We start from the raw sequence: 15,197 nt of genomic DNA on the forward strand, positions 1-15,197 counted from the left end.
AGATGAGACGTGAACTGTCGACTGGATACGTAATAATTGATTGTTTGTATGAATAAGACAAAACGTCACCCTTAGTCAGTTATTCTTTGTTAATGCGTCTCATCGAGCCGTACTAGTGCTCTTGCTGAAAAAAGGAAGCGCTAGACAGGAAGTTGTGTCTGGTATTAATATGGTTTTGAGTGTGTCATATCCGGAGGAGACTGAGCATCTTTGCACAGAAGCATCTGGAACCAGAGAGAGACCGGGGGAAGACCGAGAGAAACAGGTGTGTCCCCATCCTCCTCACCTCTTTTCTCCTCTGCCGGGCAACACCGGGGAACCCCGGGGAACCCCGGCATGGCAGAGGAGACTCGGGTCATCTACCACCTGGAGGACCAGGAGACCCCGTATCTGATCCGAATCAACGTGCCCGCACAGTACGTCACTCTGGCGGACTTCAAACAGGTGCTGAACAAAAACAACGTGAGGTTTTTCTTCAAGTCCGTGGACGACGACTTCGGGTGAGTGATCCACAAGATACCAGTGATGAGTGTCGAGAAGAGCACTGAGCATTAGTGTTTGAAACAGTGATGATGACTGCGGATGTTAGTGGATTTATTGACCATGTCGTTGGTGATGACACTGTTAACAGGGTGGTCAAAGAGGAGATCAGTGATGATGATGTCAGGCTGCCCTGTGTCAACGGACGAGTCGTCTGCTGGGTGAGTAACGCACGGGCATACAAACGTTAGCTCGCGCGCGATTTCATGGAGCTTGTACGCACTGATGTTTGTCTCGTTCCTCAGGTGGTGTCCTCAGATTCCTGTCAGTCAGATATTCAGTCATTGAGCACGCCCACCAGCTTGGCCCCGCCCCCAATCGAGCGGACAGGTGGGATTGGACACTCCAGACCGCCCTCCTTCCAGTGAGTCTCAGGTCGTTTTAACACCTAATATTCCACTAGACTGTTGCAACATTCAGCCGTTCTGAGTTTGCTTTCACACTCCCGGCTATTGTTCTACGCATGTATGTTTTGGTTGTATTTACCCACAATTCCCCGGCGTTGTAGTCCACTTCCTGCATTTGTTTCAGTGAACCGAGACCTACGTTTTTAGGCGGACCAGAGTTTGCTTCTTTGGTGCAGTTTAATTGAGCTAAAGCTTTAGTCCAAGTTTAGGCCTGTACAAATTTGTTCTTTTTCTCAATTAACATTTACATGTGGAGGAGAAAATCAATTTATTGGTCTTGTAGTCTGACTCTGCCTCCTTGGTGGCGCTGTGTCTCTCTATAAGCTAGTGCATATAGAATCAATTTTATGTTGACCTTTATGTCACAGAAAAACAAACGTTGAACGGCGAGATGGACGGTTCTTACCTGCTGTACATTTCACAGGTGCCATCATGTTGCTTTTCCGGCAACAGTACTGCACTTTATATGTCATATCCTTCTACTTTTGGTCATTGCGCAGAACACAAAGTCCGAATCCAGTCCGACTAAGTGTATGCATGTAGGAGTAATTGGACTATGAATGGCATTATCCAGGTATGTTAGACAATTCAGTTTTCTTCACACGTTAGCCTGGCTAAAATCGAGCAAGACTTAGTCGGACTAAGAGTCCGACTAAACACAAACAAACACGAGCACCGTGAACAGCAGTTCAGCACTTTGTCTCTTTCTGTCTCTCAGCGCTGCAGCCACCAGCGGCCATGACGGGTCAGAGGTCACACCTGTCACTTCACCACCAGAAAGGAGTGAGAGAGAGGGCAGTGACCGAAGTAAGAAAATGATCATGTGACTGCATCAGCTGATGACTCAAGCTGTGATGACAAAATATTCCTGTTTCCCCACTCTCAGTCGTCATAGTGTCTGACTATTGTTCTTATACCAATCATTACAGGATTTGTTTAATCTATTGATCCTCAGAGTCAATCTGATGGTAGAGTGTCTGATTGGGTGCTTTCTCTGTAGGTGAGCGTGTGAATGGCCACACCCACCAACCAGCTGATCAGAATGGAGCGGGGCCAGCAGGTTCAGGTGACAGCTCATCGACGCAACTGAGCAGCGAGTTAGAGACGACAAGTTTTTGCTCATCTGAAGATGACTCAGGAGGAAGGTCAGAGACACCCACAATACTCAGTCAGAAACATCATTATCCCGCTGTAAACTCCCTCTTCTTCGGCCAGGTTACTAAGGTCTTTTTCACACCTAATAGTCTGCTAGACTCAGCACGATTGGGGATGCAACATTCTACCTGTCTGCTTTCACGGAGCACTTTTTGATTAACGTATTCCTCTCTTCGTCTGAGGCGGCGCTGCATCAAGAATTACTGAAGGGGAAGACAAGACAACCATGAACACTAAAACTTGCTCATCTGTTGGTTAATGCAGGGCAACTTCTGTTTCCTACACACAAGAGCAAAAACAAATAAAATCCTACAATTTTATGTGAACATGCGACACATTATGCGCTGCAACAATGGGCTCAGCCATTTCTCCCGGCTATTGTTCTACACGCACGTATGTTGTGTATGTATGCCCTGCATTGTAGTCCTGTTTCCCTCAATCATTTGAGCAGCACCGACAGACCTGATCAGGTAGTGACACCCAGTGAGTAAAACTGGCTGGGACTTTTTTACTTTAGAGCACCTTAATTTGTTAATTAAAGTATTGATATTTGCCCTGGCATATCGATTATGATATTGCATGAGGAAGGACGACGATACGTCACCAAATTGAGATATTGACCCACCTCGAGGTGTTGCCTAATACTTTTGTCCATATAGTGTATTTTCTCTTTTCATCCAGTGTTTGAGCTAGTTTGCACTGAACTCGGCTAACAGTGATGTTAGTGTATGAAACATTGATCTGCTCCTTTAAAAAAAAAGAAGAAAAAAACCCCAAAGAAAAACGTGAATACACAGAAACCTTCTGTCCTGCATCTCAGTGACATCATCAGCTCTCTCTGTGGTTGGTGGGTTTGTTGTCACCCACCTGCCCTCAGGTCGTCTTCTTCTGCCCCAGTAAACCTGTTCACTCTGTTCTTCTGGCTGTGATTGGTCAGTGCAGGTCATGTGATCACTGCCTCAGTTTTACACTGTGCTGCAGATAAAAGACTTGCGGATGTTTTTCATGTCGGATCGTTTTAGCTTAAGGTTTGTTTCATTCGTTCAAATTTTTGACGATGTTGTAATATCTTTAATTATTTTAATGTAATTAAAATAATTAAATTATTTAATGTGGAATGTACAAATAATTTTTCTTTCTATGTTTGTCTTAATCAGCAGTTTGTTCAATGTAGTATTGTGGAATATAGTTAATATTATATTAACATTAATATTATTATTTCGTAAAATTGTCTCGACATTATCTTTCATTTTGTTTTTAAATGATATCTTTTTAGCTATTATTTGAGGTTTTCACTGCATTGATATTTAAATCTATCCATCCGTCCATGTAAAAACATTGCTTGTATGGTTTGATTGATTGGTTAATTGAACTGACAGGTGTGTTTCCTGTTTACTCTGATGTCACACCAGGTTCAGCCAATCAACAGAGCGGAGCAACTCTTCTCCACACCTTGCCAGACGACAACGCCGGCGTCACCGGAAACCCAAAGCGCAACAGATGGAGCGGGTAAAACACACACACACAAACTCACACTGTGGCCCATGAAGCAACACATGGATGAGGGTGTAATAAACTGATGAATGACTGAGAATTAAATTCTGCTTCTACAGTATAATAATAATAGATTTCAGAAACAGCTGCAGTATGTCTAGGAAATGTACGTCAGAATACTCTACCTAATGAGTGGGTCAGTGAAATGGGTGGGTCAGTGAAGTCCACATGATATGTTCAGGAACAATGTCTTCTGTCCCTCACTGTCCTCTTTTATCTGTCTGTCTCTGTCCCCATCCTCACATTCCTGTCTCTGTCTTTCTCTCTCTCTGTCAGTCTGTGTCTCTCAGCAGTGTCACTGACTCCACCATGTCTCTCAACATCACCACTGTCGCTCTGAATATGGGTAAGTATACACGCTCCCCCACTGACCACCAGACAATCTGCTGTCAGTCAGCGGTTGATCAGTTGTCAATAACTTGCCTGCTGACCTCGCAGTACCATCAAACATAAGTTATTACTGGAGCAGAGCTCTCATCATAATCATCGGTCCCTCTCCCCCCGTCTCCCTTTGTCTGTCTTTTGCTCATCTGTTTCTCTCCCCCACCCACCTGTCTGTCTCTCTCTTTGACTTGTCTGTCTGTTTCTCATCTGTGTGTCTCTCTCAGACAGGTATAACTTCCTGGGCATCAGTATTGTTGGTCAGAGTAACGACAGAGGAGACGGAGGAATCTACATCGGCTCCATCATGAAGGGCGGAGCTGTGGCGGCAGATGGACGCATTGAGCCTGGAGACATGTTACTACAGGTACTTCTGTAATACTACTGCAGTACTACTGTAATACTACTGCATTACTACTGTAATACTACTGCAGGTGCTACTATAATACTACTGCAGTACTACTGTAATACTACTGCAGGTGCTACTGTAATACTACTGCAGTACTACTGTAATACTACTGCAGTACTACTGCAGGTGCTACTGTAATACTACTGTAATACTACTGAATTACTACTGCAGGTGCTACTGTAATACTAGTGCATTACTACTGTATTATTACTGCAGTACTACTGTAATATAACATAGGTAGAGATCTGTGTGCGGTAAAAATTGACCTGATTATGACCTAATTAATAAAATTGTTATTTCTTATCTATGCACGTTTATACTCTTTTGTTCAGCGCTAAAACTTTACTTTTTCATACAAATGTTTATTTTACAAAGTTTCATGTATTTAATAGTTTTTTACTTCATATACATGGAACTGTACTGCAGTGCAGACACAAAATGTAGGCCGCTAATATCACTGTTGTCTTCTGTTAAAGGTGAATGACGTCAACTTTGAAAACATGAGCAATGACGACGCAGTGAGAGTCCTGAGAGATGTCGTTCACCAACCAGGGTCAGTACTATGGCTCTACTTTTAAAACTGTACTAATACTGTATTACCTCTCTGCTCACCTGTCTGTCTGTTTACCTATCTGTTTGTAGTGAGGTGATGTTAACAGTGGCCAAGTGTTGGGATCCAAATCCACGAAGCTGCTTCACGCTGCCAAGAAGTAAGCGAACAACAGTAGTAGCTCAGTTTAGATTAATGCACTTGAAGCGTAGGTAAACTTAGTTTCTAAGTTTCTATCCTCAGTCTTAGCTGAGGATAGATTAGATAGTTTAGTTTCCTTTGCCAAGGAGGTTCTGTTTTTGCTGGTGATTGTGTTTGTCTGTCACCTGAGGAAGATCAGTCCAGAGTACCTCACTAGGCATAGTTGTCTGTCTGTGAGCAACACAACACAAAATAAAGTCAAAAATAGATTTTAGGTTATGGCCCAAGTAAGAAATATTAGTTTTTGGGGATGATACGAACACAGAAACTGAGCAACCTTAACAGAGGTTTGCATTATCAAAGTGCTGTCTAGTCTAATTTAGTTTTATCTTAGATTGGATTAGTTTAATTTAGATTTAGCTTAGCTTAGTTTTACTCCAGTTTAATTTAGCTCATCGTCATTTTATTTTAGGATAGTGCTAAAATTAGTGAATCTTTAGTTAAGTTTGATGTAGTTGTTAATTTAGCTTCCATTTGTTTCCATGCTGAAGGTGAACCGGTGCGTCCCATTGACCCAGCTGCCTGGGTGTCTCACACCGCTGCAATGACAGGGAGGCTCCTTCCACACTACGGTAAACCTGTGTTTCCGTCATGGTACAGTACAGTATGGTTTGGAATGGTAAAGCCATTGGTCAGGCTTGCGTTACACGATTCCCAAGGGAAGGGTACAGAAAAATGGAAATAGAAATGCAAAAGAATCGGCCAATGCAGCTTGTGTCTGCCCACCTTTACCTGTAAATGTCGTTCTACAACAACTGTTTGCTGTTGTTTCATCAGATGGCCCGGACGAAAAACACCTCAACATCCACAGTGACATCACAGCTGTCGTCAAGGCGATGGCCAATCCAGAGTCAGGACTGGAGGTCCGGGACAGAATGTGGTTGAAGATCACCATCCCCAACGCTTTCATTGGTGAGATGTCGGCACAATCACAGGATGAGTAGCTGCTGCAGTCACTCACACATCTCACTGTGGCGTTCCCACAGAGGGGAGGGGGGGCCACTTGTCTGTTACCTGATGCGTCATGGTCATTAACTTAGCGTCTGCTTTGTCTGTCCAGGTTCAGATGTGGTTGATTGGCTCCACCGCAACGTGGAAGGTTTCACTGACAGACGTGAGGCCAGGAAGTACGCAGGAAACCTGCTGAAGGGCGGGTACATCCGGCACACGGTCAGCAAGGTGACGTTCTCTGAGCAGTGCTACTATGTGTTCGGAGACATCTGTGCAGGTGAGTAACTGAACCACACACTGATCAAGCAAACATCTGATCAATACATACTGATTAGACCAAGATGGTGTTTTATTAGCTTTCAAATCATATGAAATTTAGGAACATTCTCTCCTTTGAAACTGGAAACACGTATAAAATGTGAGGAGACTCTCTGCATTTGCTTTGCTTTCTTATATACAGTGTATCTATGATGTGAAAAACCAGGAATTGTGGTCATGTGAAGAAGCAGGAAGTGAGGTCACGTGTTTCCTTCTCCTCCTCAGATCTGGGTCTGATGTCTCTACTGGATCAAGGGGGAGAGTCAGGCCAGGAACAGTGGCCCCCGTCCCTTCCCCACCAGTCTCCCTTCCTTCACCCCTACAGCTCTCCTCACCCACTCCTCCAGCTGCCAGCCTGGGCAGGAAGTGGAGGAGGAGGAGGAAGTCAACACAGCGAAGGTGACACAAGTGCTTCCTCTTGTCTGTCCACACAGAAATAGTTAATATAGATTAAGACCAATGATGTCAGAAAAGAAAAGTAAACAATTAAATATTAAAAGCAAAGGAGTACATGTGAGCACTCTGTAAATGTTTGTGTGTTTTCTATCTGATGAGAGCACACGTGTTATGTTAACTTCTTGTGATCATGTGGCTGAACAGGGAGTCGCAGCAGTGAATCCAACTGCAGTAATGGCCTGAAGGATGGAGGAGGAGCAGAAAGACCCATCCAATCAGAGCCCTCCCAGCACCTTGGGACTGAGTCCCTCGGTGGCGACAGCGTTCAACAGCCCCTGGCGTCCATCTCTGGTCTCCACGCCAACGACGATTCAAAGGACTCGCAGCAGACTCCCCCGCTGTCTCCGGGTCGAGACGTTTCCTCCGGCTCCACACAGTCCCTTCACCTGGCCATGGGAAACCCTGGTGATTTCTTTGTGGATGTCATGTGACAACCTCATGACCATTTATGTATTTATTTACATATTTACTTATTTATTTATTTATTTACTTATTTGTTTGTTTGTTTGTTCTTTTATTTATTTAATTTGTTTGTTTGTGTCTGCTGTGATCAGATGTTTAAAGCTGCTGTTAAAAATATGAAACTTTAATATCAAGAGTTAAAGTAAAAACAACAAATTTCATCAAAAATCATATTTATTTTATCACTTCAACATCAACAAAATAAACTGTAAACCTAACATTTTTGTCGATGGGAGGTACCAGGAGATAAGGAGGAGGAACCAGAGGATAAATAATTAACCCAGATGTTGGCGTCCACAACGTCTGTCCCTCTGACGGCCTCAGTGGACAGAGCTACTGTTATAATTCTTCTTCACTCGAAGGACGAGGGATTCGGGAATATCTGGTTCTGGTGGGCTGGACCGCCGATCCACTTTAATGTGAAATAGATATCTAATCAATGCAGAGGATTGTCACAGCAATGAGGAATGGAGATGAAACATTGTATGGACTCATCTGTGTCAGAATGAGTCATGTCTTCTTCACTGGAACACAAAGATATTCACGATTATTATTATTATTATTCGTAAGCCGCTTGTTTCTGATGAATTATGATAATAAAAAGTCACTGACAAACTTCCTGTGTGGAGTTTATTTTAATTATATTTTCTAAATAAAGCTCAGATCAGATTGAGTGTCTATTCAGAAATATTGACAAGACCACAAAATCAATCCTATGTCCTTCATGATGGAAATGGAGTGGGAAAAGTATGAAACCATTTTAAAATATACAATGCATTATGACAGTGTAGTGTAGTAAAACTATTATTTTATTTTGGCAGACATCGAAGATGAAATAATTGTACTTAATTTTAATTTAATCACTGAATTTTATGAATTGTAGTTTTTCTTTACCCCAGAATCAGCCTTGATAATGTCAGGAGCCGGGTCAGCTCTACAAAGGCTGCCATTTTACATCACCATGTTTTTTGAACAGCCCATGAAGGACAAACTAAATATCTCTTGGGTTTTGATGCTAACTGAAGGCTACCAAAGTTCTCCAACAGACTTAGATCAGACAGACAGACAACATGAAACTTCACCAATAAATGTTGCTATATTTTACACACTGTGCCTTTAAAGCCGTTTATAAAGAAAAGCACACAAACAATTGACATGTCATTGTTGCCCTTTTATTGCTGTTCTTTTTCATTGCAGTTATGGAGCTGCTGGTATGATGTAATGCTATGTACGTAGTCGGCTGATATTACTATTCACCTCACACAACCTACGATGGAAACGCAAGCCAGGTCAGAGAGAAAATTTCAGTCCAAACACTGGTATAACCTGGTATAAATGCAGCTAAAGTGATGGCCCGGGTTATTGGTGTGAAAGTGACAATCCGGGTCGTTGATGTGACAGTGATGACCCGCAGGACCGGGTTCAACTCAGACAAATGAGACGAGGAGGCAGGGACGCGTCCCAATACGCTCAACAGCGGCCTCGGTGTCGGTGAGCAGGCGGAGTAGGAGAGAACTGAACCTGGCGTCAGTCACAGGCACACGGCAGTTATGCTATCGAAGACACTGCCCAAAGCCGGGTCACAGACCGGCTACTGCAGCAGGAGGACAACGGGAATAGGATGCTGGTGCTTCTGAATGGGACATTGCCGAGGACGCGCTCCGTCAGCTGACTGTCTGCTCTGCAGCCGACATCTTACCCAAGAGAGGGACGGAGACGAAGGAGTCCGGGGCTCACGGTCAAATGTCGGGGTGGAGCGATGGTGCGGCCCGTGTGGGTCGACTGAAGCCAAGACGCTGGGCTCCTCTACGGGGACACGAAGGACAGACGTGGTGGACAGGCAGCTGTCTGTCTGTCTGTCCGTCTGTCTGCACTGTAGCGGTAGCGGACTGCCGTCGCGGTAACGTTAGCAGGTGATGCTAATGTGATGACTTTCAGGCAGGTATTGATTAACGATATCTAATCATTCGGTGTGAGTGTTGATTGCTTGCTGTGAGTCAGTGGGTCTCTGTATTCCGTTCGGCTCATACAGGCGCAATCTATGTTTTATAATGATGTTGTTTTTTTTCGCTGTTTTCACCGACAAATAGCGTCGGCAGCGTCAGACTGGGCGGTGACTTCACCGCCTTAGTCTGCACATTATCAGTGTAAATATCACTGTATGAATGTTTCGTGTTAACTGAAAGCACAGTGACACTCCACCGTTAACGACTGTACCGTGTGTATATCAGGGACCTTTGTCGAATGGAAAGAGATAAAAAAAATCAAAACGCTATATTTATGAATCGACGTCTTAACGCCCTACACCAGACAGCTTTGTGAGTTAGCTACATTCGCTGCCTTAGCTTCCTGGCTCACGTTTCATATCGTGTGTTTTAGCGTGTAGTGTCTATGGACTGAATAAAGCGACTGTGCCGGCATTTTAATTAGCGGCTGTAAAGTTAAAGTGACGTGACGTCATTGAACATGATCCGTGAGAACTATATGTGGTCATATACAGTAGGTTCTGTGAACTGTGGCCATTCCAAGGTTGTGTTCGTGACAAAGATCATGTTAGCCCCAGCGATCATATCAATGATGATGTTAATCTTCATGGTAATGATCACATTAATATGTTAAATGGTTGGTTCAAGTTTAACTATGAGGAAATGATCGTTACTCATATCTGTGACGTCATTCTGACGAGTCAAACTACAGTTTCAGATATCCGTAATTCACTACTCATTATGTCACTTAGCCTTTCATGTGTATAGGATTTATCATTATCGATATGTACAAATATCCGCAACTGTTTAACCTTGTTTATTTTATTTTGCACAGTTTAAAAGAAAAAATACAAGATTGACAAAGAATACAAAGTAACATACAGTGCAGGAAGAGGCAGCCTCTATTTGAAGCCTCTACCTAACTGAATTGTAGATATCTCTAATTCCAGTTTCAGATATCTACAGCTTTATTTTGACGATCTGAAACTTAATTCACAGGACAATGTAGATATTTTCAATTTGATGATGATTGAAGATAATGTGAATTTAAATTATGATGAGTCATAATGACATTGTAGCCATCTGAAACTGAAATTGTATTGTATTACTAGTGTATTCAAAATGAGCTTGAGCGTCAGCTGACAACTTTTCAGTCTATTTATTTATGTGCAGAATGCTGCTATTTTCTTTATAAGAATGTGTGTTTAATGTGTGTCAATACAAATGTACCTGCATTTATTTGTTAATACCTGTGACTGTGAACTAAATGAAATGGAAAATCAGTTGTAGATATCTACTGGATAATAACAATAGTTTTGACTAGTAAGAATGTCATTGCAGATGTCGGTGATTAAAACCACTTCTCTGTAGAGACAATCAGCCTGTTATTTTGTTGGGACACCTGAGCTGCTGGTCTACTATTACCTTGTTTGGTAAGTTTATGTCACTGAGGTGAATCTACACGAATAACATTAAAGACACCAAACAACACATTTGAACTTACTGATGGAGGCAATAGTGGATCAGCAGTTCCTGATGTGTGCCATGATGTAAAAGCACTCATTTATTCTATGGACTTTGGTCATTCACAGGATGTTTGCCAAGAGAGGACATCACTGCCCGCAGCTTTTTATCCATATTGTTATTTAAGCAGGTTTTCTTTTTCTCTCCCAGATTTAAACCTTGTGATTCTTCAATCATGACATCATCACTGACTGACCAGCACCTGTCAGCTGTGATTGGGAGCAGTTATTGCCTACAACCACAAGGGGGAGGTGTTGATCTTCAGGGTCTGGTGAGTCCCTCTGATGTGCCCATAACCCACCTCACCTCAGTTGACAAGAAGAGTGCAGAGACACATGTCAGGAGATAAGGAGTGGTCTGATGTGGATGTTACAATATAGTGATGTATCAATATTCCAAAAAATCTGTTGTAAAATCTGCCCATCGATCTAATTTGCTACAGCCTCGCTGTTGCTGTGATGCAGGGAATTGGTTGCTAGGTAACAGTGGGCTCTGCAGTGATAAAGGAAGCTCACAGTGATGAGGACATCAGCAACAGCATGGCTGCTGATGGGGGGACAGGAGAGAGATGGAACGAAGATTTTATTGCTCAAACCTAACGATGGACTGTGAGACTGTTGCATCATGAATATTTTACGTTCACTTTGGCTGAAAAATAAAGCGAGCATGTCCTCCAGTGTGTGTCTCTGTCTCCCTGCTCTTGCCCTACCGGACGCAACAAATCATGTCGCATTTATTTTGTGTAACGTGATCTATTGCGCAAAATTTTGGAGGAGCAGCTAGAGCATTTGTGAAATGTCTCGACACCGATTGTTTATCGTGACAACACATCAAGTGATTTAAAGTTCAAATATTTTAACCACCGTGTTTAACATGACAACACATCTGTGGTGTCTTTGCTTGGACTCTCTGTAGTACATTCTCAGGAAGATTTTAATCATGTTTTCTTCATCGTCTCATCTCGTGTCATTTCTCTGCTCAGGAGGAAAGTGAGGCAGTGGGTCGACAGCTGTCCCCAACCAGAGTGTCCATGAGATGACAGCACGGAGAATGTCCCAGAACAACATGGTATGAGCAGCGAGACTGTAAATAGGATTTTTTTCTTTTTTCTCAGGAAGTGATGTTGACGCGATGTTCTGCTGCTCTGTTGTTTTTTTAGGTTTTGATTTTTGTAAATGTTCTATGAGAAAATCAAAACCTAAAGAAAATACAGCGCTGATGGAGATGTTCACCGCACGGCAACGAGGGAAAGTCTCCGACCTCTGATGTTCTAAGTAATAACATTATAACTTCTAATGACATTATTTATACTATTATTTTTATTACTGTTGTTATTGTGATGATGATGAATATTGGGGATATTTAACATGTTGATCTGTGTGTTAAATGTATTTTTTTCTATGAAGTATCAAATATTCATGTACAAAAGAGGACCCGTTTTCATGACGTCATTGTGTGTAAGCCTCACTGGGCCACTAGGGGGCAACGTTACTCCAGTGCCCACTGAAGAGACTGTTGTCACCTGTATGTACTGTATAACTTTGTGAAGGGGAAAATAACTCGTGTGTGAATGATGATGACAAAGAGTAACTGTTCAAAGCAGCTAATGATGTCAATGTATCCTGGCATCAAAAAAGAAATTCTATCTCTCTCTTCCTCCCTCCCTCAGGTGTGGCCATCTGGACATCAGTGTCATGATGTCATCGAACTAGGAGACATGTTGCTGACGCTGGAGCTGAGAGGAAGGAGGATGACCTATGACACGGTTGTTTGTTCTCGCCTATGCTGTGATGGCTTAAAAGAACATCACGTCATGTTTGGTTTCTGCTCTCCGATGATTCTTCATCAGGAACGCCTGAACTCTTGTCTCCGTGTACAGGAGTATTTCCCACCTTCCTGTCTTCCCTCTGTTTTTTAGTGACTTTTTTTTCAAGTGACTGACCGGGGTTGATCAGCCAGCACACACACTGAGGGTGTGGCAAAACTGTTGGATATAATAAACCAGGAAGAACAGAACAGTCCATTGTCTGAATATTTTAAGAGCCAATGTTCTCGGCCTCTTATAATCATATGACTGCGAGATGTGTGTTCATGTTCATATTTGTCAACTCTTTAGGCCCTTTCTGGCCCAAATACTGATCTTGTCAGGACCAGTGGTCCTCATGGAGACCAAAAGGAGAAGTGTTTTAGTTTAGGGCTAAGATGTGAATTGTGGTTGTTTTTTGGTGAAGGTTAGGGATAATGCTTTGTTTAGGCTGTCCAAATGAATGGGCCAATTCAGTGTACCAAGGAGAAGAGCTGTGCAAACCTGTGTGTGTTTTCTTGTATTTGTTGCTTTGTGAGGGCCAAAAAGGATATAAAACATACAGAGAGAGCACATTCTAGGAAAGTGGAGACATTTTGGCTGGTCTTTACATCTTTAGGCTTTTTTGGGGTTTTAAGGGACTTGGGAATGCATTAAGTCTATGGGTGTCCCCACTTTGAGAGTCCTCACTTTGTGTGGGAGAGACCTTTAGTTAATTATTACATTTTATAATGACAATGTATATATTTTTATTTTGAAGTAATAAAATACTGTATGTTTAATATTTCATGTAAAAAATAATCACAGTCCTGTGGGGACCAGTGGCATATTCAGGAATAAACCGTTTGAAGGTCATGTGGTTTCTGTGTGTGTGTGTGTATGTACTGACTTTTTCTGTAGTTTTGAAGCATCAGCATTTTTTATAGCTGCTGCCAGTAACCACGACGACTAGCAGCCTGTAAAAAAAAAAAGACGAGGTGACACTGAAATGTGGGAACCTGCTGCAGACTGTGTGTGTGTCACTGAGTGTGTGTGTAGATGGACAGATGAATGAACACACATGTCATTAAATCCTCGTCCTTCTCTCGCTCTGACAGTCGTCTCTCCATCGGTGCTCTGACCTCTGTGTTGGTTTGGACGACGGCCAGGAGGCCTCTCCCCGCCAGCACCCAGAGGCATGATGGGAAACTGGACATTTGAGGACTGGATTCACATTCACAGAGTTTACCTGCTCACAGACGGGAGCTCTGGTTGTTTTCAGAAATTAATGAAAACGTGATGTCCTCAGCGCTCATCATGTGATCTTCCGCAGAGGCTGGCGGTCTGAACCAGCAGCGACAACAGAATCTCGGGTGGTTTGGTCCAGTTCTGGTGAAGGTGACTGAAATAAAGAGAATGAACAATAGGGAGAATGTAAATGAATGTTAACAATGGACATGGTACTTAAAGAGACAGGAATTAAAATGACATTGTTCCTTCAGTGATTTGATATTTGGAGTAAAATAATCTGTTACTAAGTTTAAAAACATACTTCAGACACTGGTATAAAGAAATTAGATTAAGATGGAGTGATGGAGATTTTTATTTTTTTATTTATAGAGCATATTTCTATGCTCAACATACCTTGGTTACACAGTAGTACAGTAGAACAGTTTTTCTGATTTTCCGATTTTCCCTCCAAGCGTACCATGGAGCTAACATTTGACTTTTTTAATCATGTAATGTTTGTTTTCTTAATTTCTCAATTTCTTTTTTCCTTTTTTTGGTTGTTGTTGTAATGGGTATTTCTTTCAGATTATCTAAATTTCAAATATCAATTCTGAACAGTTAATTGCTTTTATGCACTCTGGTTTCCTCCCACAGTCCAAAAACATGCAGATTTGGGGATTAGGCAAATTGGACACTCTAAATTGACAGTGAGAGTGGGTGGTTGTTTGTCTATATGTGTCCCTGTGATGGACTGGTGGCCTGTCCAGAGTGTGTGATTGTCCTGGTCCAGACCTGTCACAAAAGCACTGGACTGGTTGCAGGTGATCTCCACTCTCATCAGGTTTGATATCTCCATTGTAAGTTGCTTTGGATAAAAGTGTCTGCTAAATGACATGTAATGTAATGTAATGATATAGTCATTGTTGTGTGGTCTCAGGACTCTGTGTCTCTAATAATGATCAGTGTGGACTCTGGATTTCAGATGATCTCTGGCCCCTGTTGGATCTGGGGCAGTTTTGGACCTGGGCTCTCAGCACCAGGAGTGGGAGTTGACAGTGTCCTGAAGTGTCTGTGGAGGGTCTGATCAAAACCACATCCCACAAGAAACCTCGAAGGCGAGGTGGGTCTGAGCTGAGGCCAGGTTTATTTTGATCCAGGATCCGGATCACGGTGAAATCAGCAGCTGGGTCAAGTTCCGGTCGTGGCTTTGTTTGGACAGATGCTCCTCTTCTTCTCCTGCTACTAGGAAAACACCTCTGGGTGGCGCTACCTGCGGACCTGGACCCAGAGG

At 42.7% G+C, this 15,197-nt stretch overlaps 1 protein-coding gene across 5 annotated transcripts; it reads left to right on the top strand.

Moving 5' to 3' along the window:
* Nucleotides 1-196: 196 nt before the first annotated feature.
* On the top strand, nt 197-13,552 carry LOC122773679 (segment polarity protein dishevelled homolog DVL-3-like). Of its 5 annotated transcripts, none has more exons than XM_044032513.1 (19): nt 197-500; nt 632-701; nt 786-904; nt 1,666-1,754; nt 1,948-2,092; nt 3,515-3,611; nt 3,933-4,002; nt 4,265-4,404; nt 4,923-4,999; nt 5,089-5,156; nt 5,686-5,769; nt 5,975-6,109; nt 6,258-6,425; nt 6,692-6,865; nt 7,067-9,326; nt 10,711-10,802; nt 11,044-11,164; nt 11,876-11,961; nt 12,563-13,552. In XM_044032513.1, exons 1-15 carry the CDS (start codon nt 337-339, stop codon nt 7,351-7,353), a joined length of 1,887 nt encoding a protein of 628 aa, XP_043888448.1. In that variant the 5' UTR covers nt 197-336; the 3' UTR covers nt 7,354-9,326; nt 10,711-10,802; nt 11,044-11,164; nt 11,876-11,961; nt 12,563-13,552. The 5 variants fall into 5 exon arrangements, with proteins under 5 accessions (XP_043888448.1, XP_043888449.1, XP_043888447.1 ...); XM_044032514.1 differs by having other exon boundaries at nt 7,067-9,297; XM_044032512.1 differs by lacking the exon at nt 10,711-10,802.
* Nucleotides 13,553-15,197: the final 1,645 nt, after the last annotated feature.

Source organism: Solea senegalensis, linkage group LG8, assembly GCF_019176455.1.
Source record: "Solea senegalensis isolate Sse05_10M linkage group LG8, IFAPA_SoseM_1, whole genome shotgun sequence".
NCBI lineage: Eukaryota > Metazoa > Chordata > Actinopteri > Pleuronectiformes > Soleidae > Solea > Solea senegalensis.